Source organism: Oncorhynchus nerka, linkage group LG24 (assembly GCF_034236695.1).
Source record: "Oncorhynchus nerka isolate Pitt River linkage group LG24, Oner_Uvic_2.0, whole genome shotgun sequence".
Classification (NCBI taxonomy): Eukaryota; Metazoa; Chordata; class Actinopteri; order Salmoniformes; family Salmonidae; genus Oncorhynchus; species Oncorhynchus nerka.
The window spans coordinates 9231006-9251246 of record NC_088419.1 but is presented as its reverse complement, the minus strand read 5'-3'; the positions used below and the strand labels follow the sequence as shown (position 1 = coordinate 9251246).

Sequence of the window (20241 nt, the reverse complement as noted above, 5' to 3'; positions counted from 1 at the left end):
ATGTTTCCTTCATCACACCATGTCTCGTTAGTCATGAGGCATACGCCCCCGCCACTCTTCTTACCAGAAAGATGTTTGTTTCTGTCGGCGCGATGCGTGGAGAAACCCGTACCCCGTCTCACGCTCATACAAGTGGACCAGAACCTAAACTCTACCCCCTCTAGCCCTCGTACAAGTGGACCAGAACCTAAACTCTACCCCGTCTAGCCATCATACAAGTGGACCAGAACCTAAACTCTACCCCGTCTAGCCCTCATACAAGTGGACCAGAACCTAAACAGGTGTCATATTACCAACAGGCCCTGAGACCCTGTCAATCACCAGACAGGTGTCATATTACCAACAGGCCCTGAGACCCTGTAAATCACCAGACAGGTGTCATATTACCAACAGGCCCTGAGACCCTGTAAATCACCAGACAGGTGTCATATTACCAACAGGCCCTGAGACCCTGTAAATCACCAGACAGGTGTCATATTACCAACAGGCCCTGAGACCCTGTACATCACCAGACAGGTGTCATATTACCAACAGGCCCTGAGACCCTGTACATCACCAGACAGGTGTCATATTACCAACAGGCCCTGAGACCCTGTAAATCACCAGACAGGTGTCATATTACCAACAGGCCCTGAGACCCTGTAAATCACCAGACAGGTGTCATATTACCAACAGGCCCTGAGACCCTGTAAATCACCAGACAAAGTAGGAGAGATGTCCCTCGCCTCTCAGAGTAGGAGAGATGCCTCTCAGAGTAGGAGAGATGCCTCTCAGAGTAGGAGAGATGCCCATCGCCTCTCAGAGTAGGAGAGATGCCCATCGCCTCTCAGAGTAGGAGAGATGCCTCTCCCCTCTCAGAGTAGGAGAGATGCCCTCAGAGTAGGAGCCCCTCCTCTCAGATGCCCTCCCCCTCTCAGAGTAGGAGAGATGCCCCTCCCCTCTCAGAGGAGAGATGCCCCTCCCTCTCAGAGGAGAGATGCCCCTCCTCTCAGAGTGGGAGAGATGCCCCTCCCCTCTCAGAGTAGGAGATGCCCCTCCCCTCTCAGAGTAGGAGAGATGCCCCTCCCCTCTCAGAGTAGGAGAGATGCCCCTCCCCTCTCAGAGTAGGAGAGATGCCCCTCGCCTCTCAGAGTAGGAGAGATGCCCCTCGCCTCTCAGAGTAGGAGAGATGCCCCTCGCCTCTCAGAGTAGGAGAGATGCCCCTCCCTCTCAGAGTAGGAGAGATGCTCAGGGTAGGAGAGATGCCCTTCAGAGTAGGAGAGATGCCCTCAGAGTAGAGAGATGCCCTCAGAGTAAGAGAGATGACCCGCCTCAGAGTCAGAGTAGGAGAGATGCCCTCGCTCAGAGATGCCCTCCCTCTCAGGAGAGATGCCCCTCCCCTCTCAGAGTCCCTCTCAGAGTAGGAGAGATGCCCCGCCTCTCAGAGTAGGAGAGATGCCCTCGCCTCTCAGGTAGGGAGAGATGCCCCCCTCAGAGTAGGAGATGCCCCTCCCCTCTCAGAGTAGGAGAGATGCCCCTCCCTCTCTCAGGGTAGGTAGAGATGCCTCGCCTCTCAGAGTGCCCTCCCCTCTCAGGAGAGATGCCCTCAGAGTAGGAGAGATGCCTCTCAGAGTAGGAGAGATGACCCCTCGCCTCTCAGAGTAGGAGAGATGCCCTTCAGAGTAGGAGAGATGCCCTCAGAGTAGGAGAGATGCCCTCAGAGTAGGAGAGATGCCCCTCCCTCTCAGAGGTAGGAGAGATGCCCTCAGAGTAGGAGAGATGCCCTCAGAGTAGGAGAGATGACCCCTCAGAGGGAGAGATGCCCTCAGAGTAGGGGAGAGATGCCCCTCCCCTCTCAGAGGAGAGATGCCCTCAGAGAGAGATGCCCTCAGAGTAAGAGAGATGCCCTCGAGTAGGGAGAGATGCCTCCCTCTCAGAGTAGGAGATGCCCTCAGCCTCTCAGAGTAGGGAGAGATGATGCCCTCCCCTCTCAGAGTAGGAGAGATGCCCCTCCCCTCTCAGAGTAGGAGATGCCTCCCCTCTCAGAGTAGGAGAGATGCCCCTCCCTCTCAGAGTAGGAGAGATGCCCCTCCCTCTCAGAGTAGGAGAGATGCCCCTCCCCCTCAGAGTAGGAGAGACGCCCCTCCCTCTCAGAGTAGGAGAGATGCCCCTCCCCTCTCAGAGAGACGCCCCGCTCTCAGAAGAGAGATGCCCCGCCTCAGAGTAGAAGAGACGCCCGCCTCTCAGAGTAGAAGAGACGCCCCGCCTCTCAGAGTAGGAGAGACGCCCGCCTCAGAGTAGAGAGACGCCCGCCTCTCAGAGTAGGAGAGCCCCCCTCGCCTTAGGTAGGGATGCCCCTCCCCTCTCAGAGGAGAGATGCCCTCCTCCCAGAGAGGAGATGCCCTTCAGAGTAGGAGAGATGCCTCAGAGTAGGGGAGAGATGCCCCTCCCCTCTCAGGGTAGGAGAGATGCCCTCAGAGTAGGAGAGATGCCCTCAGAGTAGGGAGAGATGCCCCTCAGAGTAGGAGAGATGCCCCCTCGCTCTCAGAGCAGGAGAGATGCCCTCGAGTAGGAGAGATGCCCCTCTCAGAGTAGGAGAGATGCCCTCCTCAGAGTAGGAGAGATGCCCCCCGCCTCTCAGAGTAGGGGAGAGATGCCCCTCCCTCTCAGAGTAGGGAGAGATGCCCCTCCCTCCTCTAGAAGAGATGCCCTCGCCTCTCAGAGGTAGGAGAGATGCCCCCGCCTCAGAGTAGGGAGATGCCGCCTCAGAGTAGGGGAGAGATGCCCTCCTCTCAGAGTAGGAGAGATGCCCCCCTCAGCCAGGGGAGAGATGCCCTCAGAGTAAGAGAGATGCCCCCAGAGTAGGAGAGATGCCCTCCCCTCTCAGAGTAGGAGAGATGCCCTCAGAGTCCTCAGAGTAGGAGAGATGCCCTCAGAGTAGGAGAGATGCCCTCAGAGTAGGAGAGATGCCCCTCCCCTCTCAGAGGTAGGAGAGATGCCCTCAGAGTAGGAGAGATGCCCCTCAGAGTAGGAGAGATGCCCTCAGAGTAGGAGAGATGCCCCTCCCTCTCAGAGTAGGAGAGATGCCCCAGAGTAGGAGAGATGCTCAGAGGTAGGAGAGATGCCCTCAGAGTAGGAGAGATGCCCGCCTCTCAGAGTAGGAGAGACGCCTCGCCCCTCAGAGTAGGAGAGATGCCCTCCCCTCTCAGAGTAGGAGAGATGCCCCAGAGTAGGAGAGACGCCCCTCAGAGGGAGAGATGCCCCTCCTCTAGGAGAGATGCCCGAGTAGGAGACCTTCAGAGTAGAAGAGATGCCCTCAGAGTAGGAGAGATGCCCCTCTCCTCAGAGCAGGAGAGATGCCCTCGCCTCTCAGGAGAGGGGAGAGATGCCCCTGCCCCCTCTCTCAGAGAGATGCCTCTCAGAGCCTGCTCAGGAGAGATGCCCCTCGCCTCTCAGAGTAGGGAGAGATGCCCCTCCCTCAGAGTAGGAGAGATGCCTCTCAGAGTAGAAGAGATGCCCCTCTCAGAGCAGGAGAGATGCCCTCGCCTCAGAGAGTAGAGAGATGCCCCTCGCCTTCAGATGAGAGATGCCCTCCTCTCAGAGTAGGAGAGATGCCCTCCTCTCAGAGTAGGAGAGATGCCCCTCAGAGTAAGAGAGATGCCCCGCCTCAGAGTAGGAGAGATGCCCTCAGAGTAGGAGAGATGCCCCTCAGAGTAGGAGAGATGCCCTCAGAGTAAGAGAGATGCCCTCTCAGAGTAGGAGAGATGCCCCTCCTCTCAGAGTAGGAGAGATGCCCCTCAGAGTAGGAGAGATGCCCTCAGAGTAGAGATGCCCTCAGAGTAAGAGATGCCCTCAGAGGAGAGATGCCCCTCCCCTCTCAGGGTAGGAGAGATGCCCTCAGAGTAGGAGAGATGCCCTCGCCTCTCAGAGTAGGAGAGATGCCCATCGCCTCTCAGAGTAGGAGAGAGATGCCCCTCGCCTCTCAGAGTAGGAGAGATGCCTCGCCTCTCAGAGTAGGAGAGATGCCCCTCGCCTCTCAGAGTAGGAGAGATGCCCCTCGCCTCTCAGAGTAGGAGAGATGCCCCTCCCCTCTCAGAGTAGGAGAGATGCCTCTCAGAGTAGAAGAGATGCCCCGCCCTCTCAGAGTAGGAGAGACGCCCTCGCCTCAGAGTAGGGGAGATGCCCCCCTCGCCTCTCAGAGTAGGAGAGATGCCCCTCCCCTCTCAGAGTAGGAGAGATGCCCTCTCAGAGTAGGGAGAGATGCCCTCAGAGTAGGAGAGATGACCCTCGCCTCTCAGAGTAGGAGAGATGCCCTTCAGAGTAGGAGAGATGCCCTCAGAGTAGGGAGAGATGCCCTCAGAGTAGGGAGATGCCCCTCCCCTCTCAGGGTAGGAGAGATGCCCTCAGAGTTCAGAGTAAGAGAGATGACCCTCGCCTCTCAGAGTAGGAGAGATGCCCCTCCCCTCTCAGAGTAGGAGAGATGCCCCTCAGAGTAAGAGAGATGACCCTCGCCTCTCAGAGTAGGAGAGATGCCCCTCGCCTCTCAGAGTAGGAGAGATGCCCCTCCCCTCTCAGAGTAGGAGAGATGCCCCTCCCCTCTCAGAGTAGGAGAGATGCCCCTCCCCTCTCAGAGTAGGAGAGATGCCCCTCCCCTCTCAGAGTAGGAGAGATGCCCTTCCCCTCTCAGAGTAGGAGAGATGCCCCTCCCCTCTCAGAGTAGGAGAGACGCCCCTCCCCTCTCAGAGTAGGAGAGATGCCCCTCCCCTCTCAGAGTAGAAGAGACGCCCCTCGCCTCTCAGAGTAGAAGAGACGCCCCTCGCCTCTCAGAGTAGAAGAGACGCCCCTCGCCTCTCAGAGTAGGAGAGACGCCCCTCGCCTCTCAGAGTAGGAGAGACGCCCCTCGCCTCTCAGAGTAGGAGAGACGCCCCTCGCCTCTCAGAGTAGGAGAGATGCCCCTCCCCTCTCAGAGTAGGAGAGATGCCCTTCAGAGTAGGAGAGATGCCCCTCAGAGTAGGAGAGATGCCCCTCCCCTCTCAGGGTAGGAGAGATGCCCTTCAGAGTAGGAGAGATGCCCCTCAGAGTAGGAGAGATGCCCCTCAGAGTAGGAGAGATGCCCATCGCCTCTCAGAGTAGGAGAGATGCCCCTCGCCTCTCAGAGTAGGAGAGATGCCCCTCGCCTCTCAGAGTAGGAGAGATGCCCCTCGCCTCTCAGAGTAGGAGAGATGCCCCTCGCCTCTCAGAGTAGGAGAGATGCCCCTCCCCTCTCAGAGTAGGAGAGATGCCTCTCAGAGTAGAAGAGATGCCCCTCGCCTCTCAGAGTAGGAGAGATGCCCCTCGCCTCTCAGAGTAGGAGAGATGCCCCTCCCCTCTCAGAGTAGGAGAGATGCCCCTCCCCTCTCAGGGTAGGAGAGATGCCCTTCAGAGTAGGAGAGATGCCCCTCAGAGTAGGAGAGATGCCCCTCAGAGTAAGAGAGATGACCCTCGCCTCTCAGAGTAGGAGAGATGCCCCTCCCCTCTCAGAGTAGGAGAGATGCCCCTCAGAGTAGGAGAGATGCCCCTCAGAGTAGGAGAGATGCCCCTCAGAGTAGGAGAGATGCCCCTCAGAGTAGGAGAGATGCCCCTCCCCTCTCAGGGTAGGAGAGATGCCCCTCAGAGTAGGAGAGATGCCCATCGCCTCTCAGAGTAGGAGAGATGCCCCTCGCCTCTCAGAGTAGGAGAGATGCCCCTCGCCTCTCAGAGTAGGAGAGATGCCCCTCGCCTCTCAGAGTAGGAGAGATGCCCCTCGCCTCTCAGAGTAGGAGAGATGCCCCTCGCCTCTCAGAGTAGGAGAGATGCCCCTCCCCTCTCAGAGTAGGAGAGATGCCTCTCAGAGTAGAAGAGATGCCCCTCGCCTCTCAGAGTAGGAGAGACGCCCCTCGCCTCTCAGAGTAGGAGAGATGCCCCTCGCCTCTCAGAGTAGGAGAGATGCCCCTCCCCTCTCAGAGTAGGAGAGATGCCCCTCCCCTCTCAGGGTAGGAGAGATGCCCTTCAGAGTAGGAGAGATGCCCCTCAGAGTAAGAGAGATGCCCCTCAGAGTAAGAGAGATGACCCTCGCCTCTCAGAGTAGGAGAGATGCCCTTCAGAGTAGGAGAGATGCCCCTCAGAGTAGGAGAGATGCCCCTCAGAGTAAGAGAGATGACCCTCGCCTCTCAGAGTAGGGAGAGATGCCCCTCCCTCTCAGAGTAGGAGAGATGCCCTCAGAGTAGGAGAGATGCCCCTCAGAGTAGGAGAGATGCCCCTCAGAGTAGGAGAGATGCCCCTCCCCTCTCAGAGTAGGAGAGATGCCCCTCCCTCTCAGGGTAGGAGAGATGCCCTTCAGAGTAGGAGAGATGCCCTCAGAGTAAGAGAGATGCCCTCAGAGTAAGAGAGATGACCCTCGCCTCTCTCAGAGTAGGAGAGATGCCCTTCAGAGTAGGAGAGATGCCCTCAGAGTAGGGAGAGATGCCCTCAGAGTAAGAGAGATGACCCTCGCCTCTCAGAGTAGGAGAGATGCCCCTCCCCTCTCAGAGTAGGAGAGATGCCCCTCAGAGTAGGAGAGATGCCCTCAGAGTAGGAGAGATGCCCTCAGAGTAGGGAGAGATGCCCCTCAGAGTAGGAGAGATGCCCCTCCCCTCTCAGGGTAGGAGAGATGCCCTCAGAGTAGGAGAGATGCCCATCGCCTCTCAGAGTAGGAGAGATGCCCTCGCCTCTCAGAGTAGGAGAGATGCCCTCGCCTCTCAGAGTAGGAGAGATGCCCGCCTCTCAGAGTAGGAGAGATGCCCCTCGCCTCTCAGAGTAGGAGAGATGCCCCTCGCCTCTCAGAGTAGGAGAGATGCCCCTCCCCTCTCAGAGTAGGAGAGATGCCTCTCAGAGTAGAAGAGATGCCCCTCGCCTCTCAGAGTAGGAGAGACGCCCCTCGCCTCTCAGAGTAGGAGAGATGCCCTCGCCTCTCAGAGTAGGGAGAGATGCCCTCCTCTCAGAGTAGGAGAGATGCCCCTCCCCTCTCAGGGTAGGAGAGATGCCCTTCAGAGTAGGAGAGATGCCCCTCAGAGTAAGAGAGATGCCCCTCAGAGTAAGAGAGATGACCCTCGCCTCTCAGAGTAGGAGAGATGCCCTTCAGAGTAGGAGAGATGCCCCTCAGAGTAGGAGAGATGCCCTCAGAGTAAGAGAGATGACCTCGCCTCTCAGAGTAGGAGAGATGCCCCTCCCCTCTCAGAGTAGGAGAGATGCCCTCAGAGTAGGAGAGATGCCCCTCAGAGTAGGAGAGATGCCCCTCAGAGTAGGAGAGATGCCCCTCCCCTCTCAGGGTAGGAGAGATGCCCTTCAGAGTAGGAGAGATGCCCTCAGAGTAGGAGAGATGCCCCTCAGAGTAAGAGAGATGACCCGCCTCAGAGTAGGAGAGATGCCCCTCCCCTCTCAGAGTAGGAGAGATGCCCTCCCTCTCAGAGTAGGAGAGATGCCCTCAGAGTAAGAGAGATGACCTCGCCTCTCAGAGTAGGAGAGATGCCCTCGCCTCTCAGAGTAGGAGAGACGCCCCTCCCCTCTCAGAGTAGGAGAGACGCCCCTCCCCTCTCAGAGTAGGAGAGACGCCCCTCGCCTCTCAGAGTAGGGAGACGCCCTCGCCTCTCAGAGTAGGAGAGATGCCCCTCAGAGTAGGAGAGATGCCCTCAGAGTAGGAGAGAAGCCCTCGCCTCTCAGACTCGGAGAGACGCCCCACGCCTCTCAGACTCGGAGAGACGCCCCTCGCCTCTCAGACTCGGAGAGACGCCCCTCGCCTCTCAGACTCGGAGAGACGCCCCTCGCCTCTCAGACTCGGAGAGACGCCCCTCGCCTCTCAGACTCGGAGACGCCGCCTCTCAGACTCGGAGAGACGCCCGCCTCAGACTCGGAGACGCCCGCCTCTCAGACTCGGAGACGCCCCGCCTCTCAGACTAGGAGAGACGCCGCCTCAGACTAGGAGACGCCCCGCCTCAGACTAGGAGAGACGCCGCCTCAGACTAGGAGCCCGCCTCTCAGACTAGGAGACGCCCCTTCCTCAGACTAGGAGACGCCCGCCTCTCAGACTAGGAGAGACGCCCGCCTCTCAGACTGGAGAGACGCCCGCCTCAGACTAGGAGACGCCCGCCTCTCAGACTAGGAGAGACGCCCGCCTCAGACTAGAGAGACGCCCCTCGCCTCTCAGACTAGGAGAGCCCCGCCTCTCAGACTAGGAGAGACGCCCGCCTCTCAGACTAGGAGACGCCGCCTCGCCTCTCAGACTAGGAGAGACGCCCAGACTAGGAGAGACGCCCATCGCCTCTCAGACTAGGAGACGCCCGCCCTCAGACTAGGAGACGCCCGCCTCTCAGACTAGGAGACGCCGCCTCAGACTAGGAGAGACGCCCCTCGCCTCTCAGACTAGGAGAGACGCCCCTCGCCTCTCAGACTAGGAGAGACGCCCCTCGCCTCTCAGACTAGGAGAGACGCCCCTCGCCTCTCAGACTAGGAGACACGCCCCTCGTCTCTCAGACTAGGAGAGACGCCCCTGCCTCTCAGACTAGGGAGAGACGCCCGCCTCTCAGACTAGGAGACGCCCATCGCTCAGACTAGGGAGAGACGCCCCTCGCCTCTCAGAGTAGGAGAGACGTCCCTCGCCTCTCAGAGTACGAGAGATGTCCCTCGCCTCTCAGAGTACGAGAGATGTCCCTCGCCTCTCAGAGTACGAGAGATGCCCCTCTCCTCTCAGAGTAGGAGAGATGTCCCTCGCCTCTCAGGGTAGGAGAGATGCCTCTCAGAGTAGGAGAGATGCCTCTCAGAGTAGGAGAGATGCCCATCGCCTCTCAGAGTAGGAGAGATGCCCCTCCCCTCTCAGAGTAGGAGAGATGCCCATCGCCTCTCAGAGTAGGAGAGATGCCCATCGCCTCTCAGAGTAGGAGAGATGCCTCTCAGAGTAGAAGAGATGCCCCTCTCCTCTCAGAGTAGGAGAGATGCCTCTCAGAGTAGGAGAGATGCCCCTCGCCTCTCAGAGTAGGAGAGATGCCTCTCAGAGTAGGAGAGATGCCTCTCAGAGTAGGAGAGATGATGAAGGATCAGTTTTGCCTGTTAGATCCAATGATTAAAAGGACATGGACCTGCCCATAGAACAACACTCGTACTCTGAGACGCTGCATGAATACGGGCCCAGGCATAAGTAGGGGAGCCCTCTGTTGTTCTTACCCCAGGCCAGATGTGTTGTATCTCAGTCCTGACCACTGTGTCCACTGGGTCCTGGTTCCCGTACCAGTACTGCCTACTTCTGTAGATAACTCCACAGTTGGGACACTCTATCACATACCTGTAAACAACAACAACAACAACAACACTACTTCAGTTCAGCTAACACACACTCTCTGTTATACTATCAGAGATCAGATGTGATCAGCTGAAACATTGAAAGTCAGAAAAATAAAAGGACTTTCCATTAGAGGTAGTGACTCACTATGACATCAGAACAGGATATTATAATGAGGAGTTCTACGTGTTCAGGACTCACCCAGACCAGGCGTACGTGGCCAGACCAAACCAGGGAGAGTCAGAGGAGGCTGTCGTCTTGGGAATCACAATCACCTCCTTCCCTCCCTCATAGCACGCCTGAGGAGCAGAGAGCACATGCTCAGACAAAGCCGCGTGTGTGTGTGTGAGTGAGTGAAGGAGTGAGTGAGTGTGAGAGTGTGATTGATTGAGTGAGTGAGTGATTGAGTGAGTGTGAGTGAGAGTGAGTGTGAGTGAGTGAGTGTGAGTGGGTGTGAGTGAGTGTGAGTGGGTGTGAGTGAGTGGGTGTGAGTGAGTGTGTGAGTGATTGAGTGAGTGTGTGAGAGTGTGATTGATTGAGTGAGTGAGTGTGTGAGTGAGAGTGAGAGTGAGTGAGTGAGACTGTCCATCTGTGTTCCTACTTTACAGGTGTAGATGCGGTTGTCGTATTGAGCAGTGTAGCGACAGCGGTGTTTAGCCTCGTGATCCACTTCCTCTTTCAGATGGTTCATACTGTTCACACAGCCAGACCTGACAGGAAGAGGTTTATTACTGTACTGTTCATTACAGTCAGACCTGACAGGAAGAGGTTTATTACTGTTCCTACAGTCAGACCTGACAGGAAGAGGTTTATTACTGTTCATTACAGTCAGACCTGACAGGAAGAGGTTTATTACTGTACTGTTCATTATAGTCAGACCTGACAGGAAGAGGTTTATTACTGTACTGTTAATTACAGGAAGAGGTTTATTACTGTCCTATTCATTACAGTCAGACCTGACAGGAAGAGGTTTATTACTGTACTGTTCATACAGTCAGACCTGACAGGAAGAGGTTTATTACTGTACTGTTCATTACAGTCAGACCTGACAGGAAGAGGTTTTTTACTGTCCTGTTCATTACAGCCAGACCTGACAGGAAGAGGTTCATTACTGTACTGTTCATTACAGTCAGACCTGACAGGAAGAGGTTTATTACTGTACTGTTCATTACAATCAGACCTGACAGGAAGAGGTTTATTACTGTACTGTTCATACAGTCAGACCTGACAGGAAGAGGTTTATTACTGTACTGTTCATTACAGTCAGACCTGACAGGAAGAGGTTCATTACTGTACTGTTCATTACAGTCAGACCTGACAGGAAGAGGTTTTTTACTGTCCTGTTCATTACAGCCAGACCTGACAGGAAGAGGTTTATTACTGTACTGTTCATTACAGCCAGACCTGACAGGAAGAGGTTTATTACTGTTCATTACAGCCAGACCTGACAGGAAGAGGTTTATTACTATTCATTACAGTCAGACCTGACAGGAAGAGGTTTATTACTGTTCATTACAGTCAGACCTGACAGGAAGAGGTTTATCACAGTGTTTAATTACTGTACTGTTCATTACAGTCAGACCTGACAGGAAGAGGTTCATTACTGTACTGTTCATTACAGTCAGACCTGACAGGAAGAGGTTTATTACTGTACTGTTCATACAGTCAGACCTGACAGGAAGAGGTTTATTACTGTACTGTTCATTACAGTCAGACCTGACAGGAAGAGGTTCATTACTGTACTGTTCATTACAGTCAGACCTGACAGGAAGAGGTTTTTTACTGTCCTGTTCATTACAGCCAGACCTGACAGGAAGAGGTTTATTACTGTTCATTACAGCCAGACCTGACAGGAAGAGGTTTATTACTGTTCATTACAGTCAGACCTGACAGGAAGAGGTTTATTACTGTTCATTACAGCCAGACCTGACAGGAAGAGGTTTATTACTGTTCATTACAGTCAGACCTGACAGGAAGAGATTTATTACTGTTCATTACAGTCAGACCTGACAGGAAGAGGTTTATTACTGTTCATTACAGTCAGACCTGACAGGAAGAGGTTTATTACTGTACTGTTCATTACAGTCAGACCTGACAGGAAGAGGTTTATTACTGTACTGTTCCTACAGTCAGACCTGACAGGAAGAGGTTTATTACTGTACTGTTCATTACAGCCAGACCTGACAGGAAGAGGTTTATCACAGTGTTTAATTACTGTACTGTTCATTACAATCAGACCTGACAGGAAGAGGTTTATTACTGTACTGTTCATACAGTCAGACCTGACAGGAAGAGGTTTATCACAGTGTTTAATTACTGTACTGTTCATTACAATCAGACCTGACAGGAAGAGGTTTATTACTGTACTGTTCATACAGTCAGACCTGACAGGAAGAGGTTTATTACTGTACTGTACTTTACAGGTGTAGATGCGGTTGTCGTATTGAGCAGTGTAGCGACAGCGGTGTTTAGCCTCGTGATCCACTTCCTCTTTCAGATGGTTCATACTGTTCACACAGCCAGACCTGACAGGAAGAGGTTTATTACTGTACTGTTCATTACAGTCAGACCTGACAGGAAGAGGTTTATTACTGTTCCTACAGTCAGACCTGACAGGAAGAGGTTTATTACTGTTCATTACAGTCAGACCTGACAGGAAGAGGTTTATTACTGTACTGTTCATTATAGTCAGACCTGACAGGAAGAGGTTTATTACTGTACTGTTAATTACAGGAAGAGGTTTATTACTGTCCTATTCATTACAGTCAGACCTGACAGGAAGAGGTTTATTACTGTACTGTTCATACAGTCAGACCTGACAGGAAGAGGTTTATTACTGTACTGTTCATTACAGTCAGACCTGACAGGAAGAGGTTTTTTACTGTCCTGTTCATTACAGCCAGACCTGACAGGAAGAGGTTCATTACTGTACTGTTCATTACAGTCAGACCTGACAGGAAGAGGTTTATTACTGTACTGTTCATACAGTCAGACCTGACAGGAAGAGGTTTATTACTGTACTGTTCATTACAGTCAGACCTGACAGGAAGAGGTTCATTACTGTACTGTTCATTACAGTCAGACCTGACAGGAAGAGGTTTTTACTGTCCTGTTCATTACAGCCAGACCTGACAGGAAGAGGTTTATTACTGTACTGTTCATTACAGTCAGACCTGACAGGAAGAGGTTTATTACTGTTCATTACAGCCAGACCTGACAGGAAGAGGTTTATTACTGTACTGTTCATTACAGTCAGACCTGACATGAAGAGGTTTATTACTGTACTGTTCATTACAGCCAGACCTGACAGGAAGAGGTTTATTACTGTTCATTACAGCCAGACCTGACAGGAAGAGGTTTATTACTATTCATTACAGTCAGACCTGACAGGAAGAGGTTTATTACTGTTCATTACAGTCAGACCTGACAGGAAGAGGTTTATCACAGTGTTTAATTACTGTACTGTTCATTACAGTCAGACCTGACAGGAAGAGGTTCATTACTGTACTGTTCATTACAGTCAGACCTGACAGGAAGAGGTTTATTACTGTACTGTTCATACAGTCAGACCTGACAGGAAGAGGTTTATTACTGTACTGTTCATTACAGTCAGACCTGACAGGAAGAGGTTCATTACTGTACTGTTCATTACAGTCAGACCTGACAGGAAGAGGTTTTTTACTGTCCTGTTCATTACAGCCAGACCTGACAGGAAGAGGTTTATTACTGTACTGTTCATTACAGCCAGACCTGACAGGAAGAGGTTTATTACTATTCATTACAGTCAGACCTGACAGGAAGAGGTTTATTACTGTTCATTACAGTCAGACCTGACAGGAAGAGGTTTATCACAGTGTTTAATTACTGTACTGTTCATTACAGTCAGACCTGACAGGAAGAGGTTCATTACTGTACTGTTCATTACAGTCAGACCTGACAGGAAGAGGTTTATTACTGTACTGTTCATACAGTCAGACCTGACAGGAAGAGGTTTATTACTGTACTGTTCATTACAGTCAGACCTGACAGGAAGAGGTTCATTACTGTACTGTTCATTACAGTCAGACCTGACAGGAAGAGGTTTTTTTACTGTCCTGTTCATTACAGCCAGACCTGACAGGAAGAGGTTTATTACTGTTCATTACAGCCAGACCTGACAGGAAGAGGTTTATTACTGTTCATTACAGTCAGACCTGACAGGAAGAGGTTTATTACTGTTCATTACAGCCAGACCTGACAGGAAGAGGTTTATTACTGTTCATTACAGTCAGACCTGACAGGAAGAGATTTATTACTGTTCATTACAGTCAGACCTGACAGGAAGAGGTTTATTACTGTTCATTACAGTCAGACCTGACAGGAAGAGGTTTATTACTGTACTGTTCATTACAGTCAGACCTGACAGGAAGAGGTTTATTACTGTACTGTTCCTACAGTCAGACCTGACAGGAAGAGGTTTATTACTGTACTGTTCATTACAGCCAGACCTGACAGGAAGAGGTTTATCACAGTGTTTAATTACTGTACTGTTCATTACAATCAGACCTGACAGGAAGAGGTTTATTACTGTACTGTTCATACAGTCAGACCTGACAGGAAGAGGTTTATCACAGTGTTTAATTACTGTACTGTTCATTACAATCAGACCTGACAGGAAGAGGTTTATTACTGTACTGTTCATACAGTCAGACCTGACAGGAAGAGGTTTATTACTGTACTGTACTGTACTTTACAGGTGTAGATGCGGTTGTCGTATTGAGCAGTGTAGCGACAGCGGTGTTTAGCCTCGTGATCCACTTCCTCTTTCAGATGGTTCATACTGTTCACACAGCCAGACCTGACAGGAAGAGGTTTATTACTGTACTGTTCATTACAGTCAGACCTGACAGGAAGAGGTTTATTACTGTTCCTACAGTCAGACCTGACAGGAAGAGGTTTATTACTGTTCATTACAGTCAGACCTGACAGGAAGAGGTTTATTACTGTACTGTTCATTATAGTCAGACCTGACAGGAAGAGGTTTATTACTGTACTGTTAATTACAGGAAGAGGTTTATTACTGTCCTATTCATTACAGTCAGACCTGACAGGAAGAGGTTTATTACTGTACTGTTCATTACAGTCAGACCTGACAGGAAGAGGTTTTTTACTGTCCTGTTCATTACAGCCAGACCTGACAGGAAGAGGTTCATTACTGTACTGTTCATTACAGTCAGACCTGACAGGAAGAGGTTTATTACTGTACTGTTCATACAGTCAGACCTGACAGGAAGAGGTTTATTACTGTACTGTTCATTACAGTCAGACCTGACAGGAAGAGGTTCATTACTGTACTGTTCATTACAGTCAGACCTGACAGGAAGAGGTTTTTTACTGTCCTGTTCATTACAGCCAGACCTGACAGGAAGAGGTTTATTACTGTACTGTTCATTACAGTCAGACCTGACATGAAGAGGTTTATTACTGTACTGTTCATTACAGCCAGACCTGACAGGAAGAGGTTTATTACTGTTCATTACAGCCAGACCTGACAGGAAGAGGTTTATTACTATTCATTACAGTCAGACCTGACAGGAAGAGGTTTATTACTGTTCATTACAGTCAGACCTGACAGGAAGAGGTTTATCACAGTGTTTAATTACTGTACTGTTCATTACAGTCAGACCTGACAGGAAGAGGTTCATTACTGTACTGTTCATTACAGTCAGACCTGACAGGAAGAGGTTTATTACTGTACTGTTCATACAGTCAGACCTGACAGGAAGAGGTTTATTACTGTACTGTTCATTACAGTCAGACCTGACAGGAAGAGGTTCATTACTGTACTGTTCATTACAGTCAGACCTGACAGGAAGAGGTTTTTTACTGTCCTGTTCATTACAGCCAGACCTGACAGGAAGAGGTTTATTACTGTACTGTTCATTACAGCCAGACCTGACAGGAAGAGGTTTATTACTGTTCATTACAGCCAGACCTGACAGGAAGAGGTTTATTACTGTTCATTACAGTCAGACCTGACAGGAAGAGATTTATTACTGTTCATTACAGTCAGACCTGACAGGAAGAGGTTTATTACTGTTCATTACAGTCAGACCTGACAGGAAGAGGTTTATTACTGTACTGTTCATTACAGTCAGACCTGACAGGAAGAGGTTTATTACTGTACTGTTCCTACAGTCAGACCTGACAGGAAGAGGTTTATTACTGTACTGTTCATTACAGCCAGACCTGACAGGAAGAGGTTTATCACAGTGTTTAATTACTGTACTGTTCATTACAATCAGACCTGACAGGAAGAGGTTTATTACTGTACTGTTCATACAGTCAGACCTGACAGGAAGAGGTTTATCACAGTGTTTAATTACTGTACTGTTCATTACAATCAGACCTGACAGGAAGAGGTTTATTACTGTACTGTTCATACAGTCAGACCTGACAGGAAGAGGTTTATTACTGTACTGTTCATTACAGTCAGACCTGACAGGAAGAGGTTCATTACTGTACTGTTCATTACAGTCAGACCTGACAGGAAGAGGTTTTTTACTGTCCTGTTCATTACAGCCAGACCTGACAGGAAGAGGTTTATTACTGTACTGTTCATACAGTCAGACCTGACAGGAAGAGGTTTATTACTGTACTGTTCATTACAGTCAGACCTGACAGGAAGAGGTTCATTACTGTACTGTTCATTACAGTCAGACCTGACAGGAAGAGGTTTTTTACTGTCCTGTTCATTACAGCCAGACCTGACAGGAAGAGGTTTATTACTGTACTGTTCATTACAGCCAGACCTGACAGGAAGAGGTTTATTACTATTCATTACAGTCAGACCTGACAGGAAGAGGTTTATTACTGTTCATTACAGTCAGACCTGACAGGAAGAGGTTTATCACAGTGTTTAATTACTGTACTGTTCATTACAGTCAGACCTGACAGGAAGAGGTTCATTACTGTACTGTTCATTACAGTCAGACCTGACAGGAAGAGGTTTATTACTGTACTGTTCATACAGTCAGACCTGACAGGAAGAGGTTCATTACTGTACTGTTCATTACAGTCAGACCTGACAGGAAGAGGTTCATTACTGTACTGTTCATTACAGTCAGACCTGACAGGAAGAGGTTTATTACTGTACTGTTCATTACAGTCAGACCTGACAGGAAGAGGTTCATTACTGTACTGTTCATTACAGTCAGACCTGACAGGAAGAGGTTTTTTACTGTCCTGTTCATTACAGCCAGACCTGACAGGAAGAGGTTTATTACTGTTCATTACAGCCAGACCTGACAGGAAGAGGTTTATTACTGTTCATTACAGTCAGACCTGACAGGAAGAGGTTTATTACTGTTCATTACAGCCAGACCTGACAGGAAGAGGTTTATTACTGTTCATTACAGTCAGACCTGACAGGAAGAGATTTATTACTGTTCAGTCAGACCTGACAGGAAGAGGTTTATTACTGTTCATTACAGTCAGACCTGACAGGAAGAGGTTTATTACTGTACTGTTCATTACAGTCAGACCTGACAGGAAGAGGTTTATTACTGTACTGTTCCTACAGTCAGACCTGACAGGAAGAGGTTTATTACTGTACTGTTCATTACAGCCAGACCTGACAGGAAGAGGTTTATCACAGTGTTTAATTACTGTACTGTTCATTACAATCAGACCTGACAGGAAGAGGTTTATTACTGTACTGTTCATACAGTCAGACCTGACAGGAAGAGGTTTATCACAGTGTTTAATTACTGTACTGTTCATTACAATCAGACCTGACAGGAAGAGGTTTATTACTGTACTGTTCATACAGTCAGACCTGACAGGAAGAGGTTTATTACTGTACTGTACTGTACTTTACAGGTGTAGATGCGGTTGTCGTGAGCAGTGTAAGAGCGTGTTTAGCCTCGTGATCCACTTCCTCTTTCAGATGGTTCATACTGTTTCACAGCCAGACCTGACAGGAAGAGGTTTATTACTGTACTGTTCATTACAGTCAGACCTGACAGGAAGAGGTTTATTACTGTTCCTACAGTCAGACCTGACAGGAAGAGGTTTATTACTGTTCATTACAGTCAGACCTGACAGGAAGAGGTTTATTACTGTACTGTTCATTATAGTCAGACCTGACAGGAAGAGGTTTATTACTGTACTGTTAATTACAGGAAGAGGTTTATTACTGTCCTATTCATTACAGTCAGACCTGACAGGAAGAGGTTTATTACTGTACTGTTCATTACAGTCAGACCTGACAGGAAGAGGTTTTTTACTGTCCTGTTCATTACAGCCAGACCTGACAGGAAGAGGTTCATTACTGTACTGTTCACAGTGACCTGACAGGAAGAGGTTTATTACTGTACTGTCAGAGACCTGACAGGAAGAGGTTTATTACTGTACTGTTCATTACAGCCAGACCTGACAGGAAGAGGTTTATTACTGTTCATTACAGCCAGACCTGACAGGAAGAGGTTTATTACTATTCATTACAGTCAGACCTGACAGGAAGAGGTTTATTACTGTTCATTACAGTCAGACCTGACAGGAAGAGGTTTATCACAGTGTTTAATTACTGTACTGTTCATTACAGTCAGACCTGACAGGAAGAGGTTCATTACTGTACTGTTCATTACAGTCAGACCTGACAGGAAGAGGTTTATTACTGTACTGTTCATACAGTCAGACCTGACAGGAAGAGGTTTATTACTGTACTGTTCATTACAGTCAGACCTGACAGGAAGAGGTTCATTACTGTACTGTTCATTACAGTCAGACCTGACAGGAAGAGGTTTTTTACTGTCCTGTTCATTACAGCCAGACCTGACAGGAAGAGGTTTATTACTGTACTGTTCATTACAGCCAGACCTGACAGGAAGAGGTTTATTACTGTTCATTACAGCCAGACCTGACAGGAAGAGGTTTATTACTGTTCATTACAGTCAGACCTGACAGGAAGAGATTTATTACTGTTCATTACAGTCAGACCTGACAGGAAGAGGTTTATTACTGTTCATTACAGTCAGACCTGACAGGAAGAGGTTTATTACTGTACTGTTCATTACAGTCAGACCTGACAGGAAGAGGTTTATTACTGTACTGTTCCTACAGTCAGACCTGACAGGAAGAGGTTTATTACTGTACTGTTCATTACAGCCAGACCTGACAGGAAGAGGTTTATCACAGTGTTTAATTACTGTACTGTTCATTACAATCAGACCTGACAGGAAGAGGTTTATTACTGTACTGTTCATACAGTCAGACCTGACAGGAAGAGGTTTATCACAGTGTTTAATTACTGTACTGTTCATTACAATCAGACCTGACAGGAAGAGGTTTATTACTGTACTGTTCATACAGTCAGACCTGACAGGAAGAGGTTTATTACTGTGTTTTACAGTCAGACCTGACTTCATTACTGTACTGTTCATTACAGTCAGACCTGACAGGAAGAGGTTTATTACTGTCCTGTTCATACAGCCAGACCTGACAGGAAGAGGTTTATTACTGTACTGTTTACAGCCAGACCTGACAGGAAGAGGTTTATTACTGTTCACAGCCAGACCTGACAGGAAGAGGTTTATTACATTACAGTCAGACCTGACAGGAAGAGATTTATTACTGTTCATTAAGTCAGACTGACAGGAAGAGGTTTATTACTGTTCATTACAGTCAGACCTGACAGGAAGAGGTTTATTACTGTGTTTTAATTGACAGGAAGAGGTTTATTACTGTACTGTTCCTTACAGTCAGACCTGACAGGAAGAGGTTTATTACTGTACTGTTCATTACAGCCAGACCTGACAGGAAGAGGTTTATCACAGTGTTTAATTACTGTACTGTTCATTACAATCAGACCTGACAGGACAAAGATTTGTTAGTTGTTCATACAGTCAGACTGACAGGAAGAGGTTTATCACAGTGTTTTCCAATTAATTATCTGGTCATTACAATGGACCTGACAGGAAGAGGTTTATTACTTTACTGTTCATAACAGACCTGACAGGAAGAGGTTTATCACAGTGTTTAATTACTGTACTGTTCATTACAGTCAGACCTGACAGGAAGAGGTTTATTACTGTGTTTAATTACTGTACTGTTCATTACAGTCAGACACTGACAGGAAGGGTTTATTACTGTACTGTTCATTAGCAGACAGACCTGACAGGAAGAGGTTTATCACAGTGTTTAATTACTGTACTGTTCATTACAGTCAGACCTGACAGGACAAAGATGATGTTAGTTGGTTTTATTGTCTGTTGAGGTAATATATTCCTGGTGGTATTTTCCAGAATAATTATCAGGTCATTACTAATGGTATGTACACTGATGTTACATTCATTTACCATGTAATAACAACATACCAGCTGAACACCGTACAGTAATAGAAAGCATTCCTGAACACTGAGCAGACAGATGAGAGATAACTGAACACTGAGCAGACAGATGAGAGATAACTGAACACTGAGACAGAGACAGGGAGATAACTGAACACTGAGAAAGAGAGAGACACCTTCCTACAGCTGAGAGATATCTGAACACTGAGACAGAGAGATAACTGAACACCGAGAAAGAGAGAGAGAGACACCTTCCTACAGCTGATAGATATCTGAACACTGGGACAGAGACAGGGAGATAACTGAACACTGAGACAGAGACAGGGAGATAACTGAACACTGAGACAGAGACAGGGAGATAACTGAACACTGAGAAAGAGAGAGACACCTTCCTACAGCTGAGAGATAACTGAACACTGAGACAGAGAGATAATTGAACACTGAGACAGAGAGAGATAACTGAACACTGAGACAGAGATAACTGAACACTGAGAAAGAGAGATAACTGAACACCGAGACAGAGAGAGATAACTGAACACAGACAGAGACAGAGATAACTGAACACTGAGAAAGAGAGACACCTTCCTACAGCTGAGGGATAACTGA

At 49.1% G+C, this 20241-nt stretch overlaps 1 protein-coding gene across 1 annotated transcript in view; it reads right to left on the bottom strand.

The window, feature by feature from the left end:
- zfyve1 (zinc finger, FYVE domain containing 1) overlaps positions 1 to 20241 on the bottom strand; it is a 46430-nt gene that overhangs the window by 18219 nt on the left and 7970 nt on the right. Inside the window, exons 6-8 of the mRNA XM_065008586.1 lie at positions 14036 to 14144; positions 9509 to 9606; positions 9193 to 9310 (exon numbers count right to left, since the gene is read on the bottom strand). Of these exons, the coding sequence (XP_064864658.1) occupies positions 9193 to 9310; positions 9509 to 9606; positions 14036 to 14144 (325 nt within the window). The remainder of the gene's footprint in view (positions 1 to 9192; positions 9311 to 9508; positions 9607 to 14035; positions 14145 to 20241) is intronic.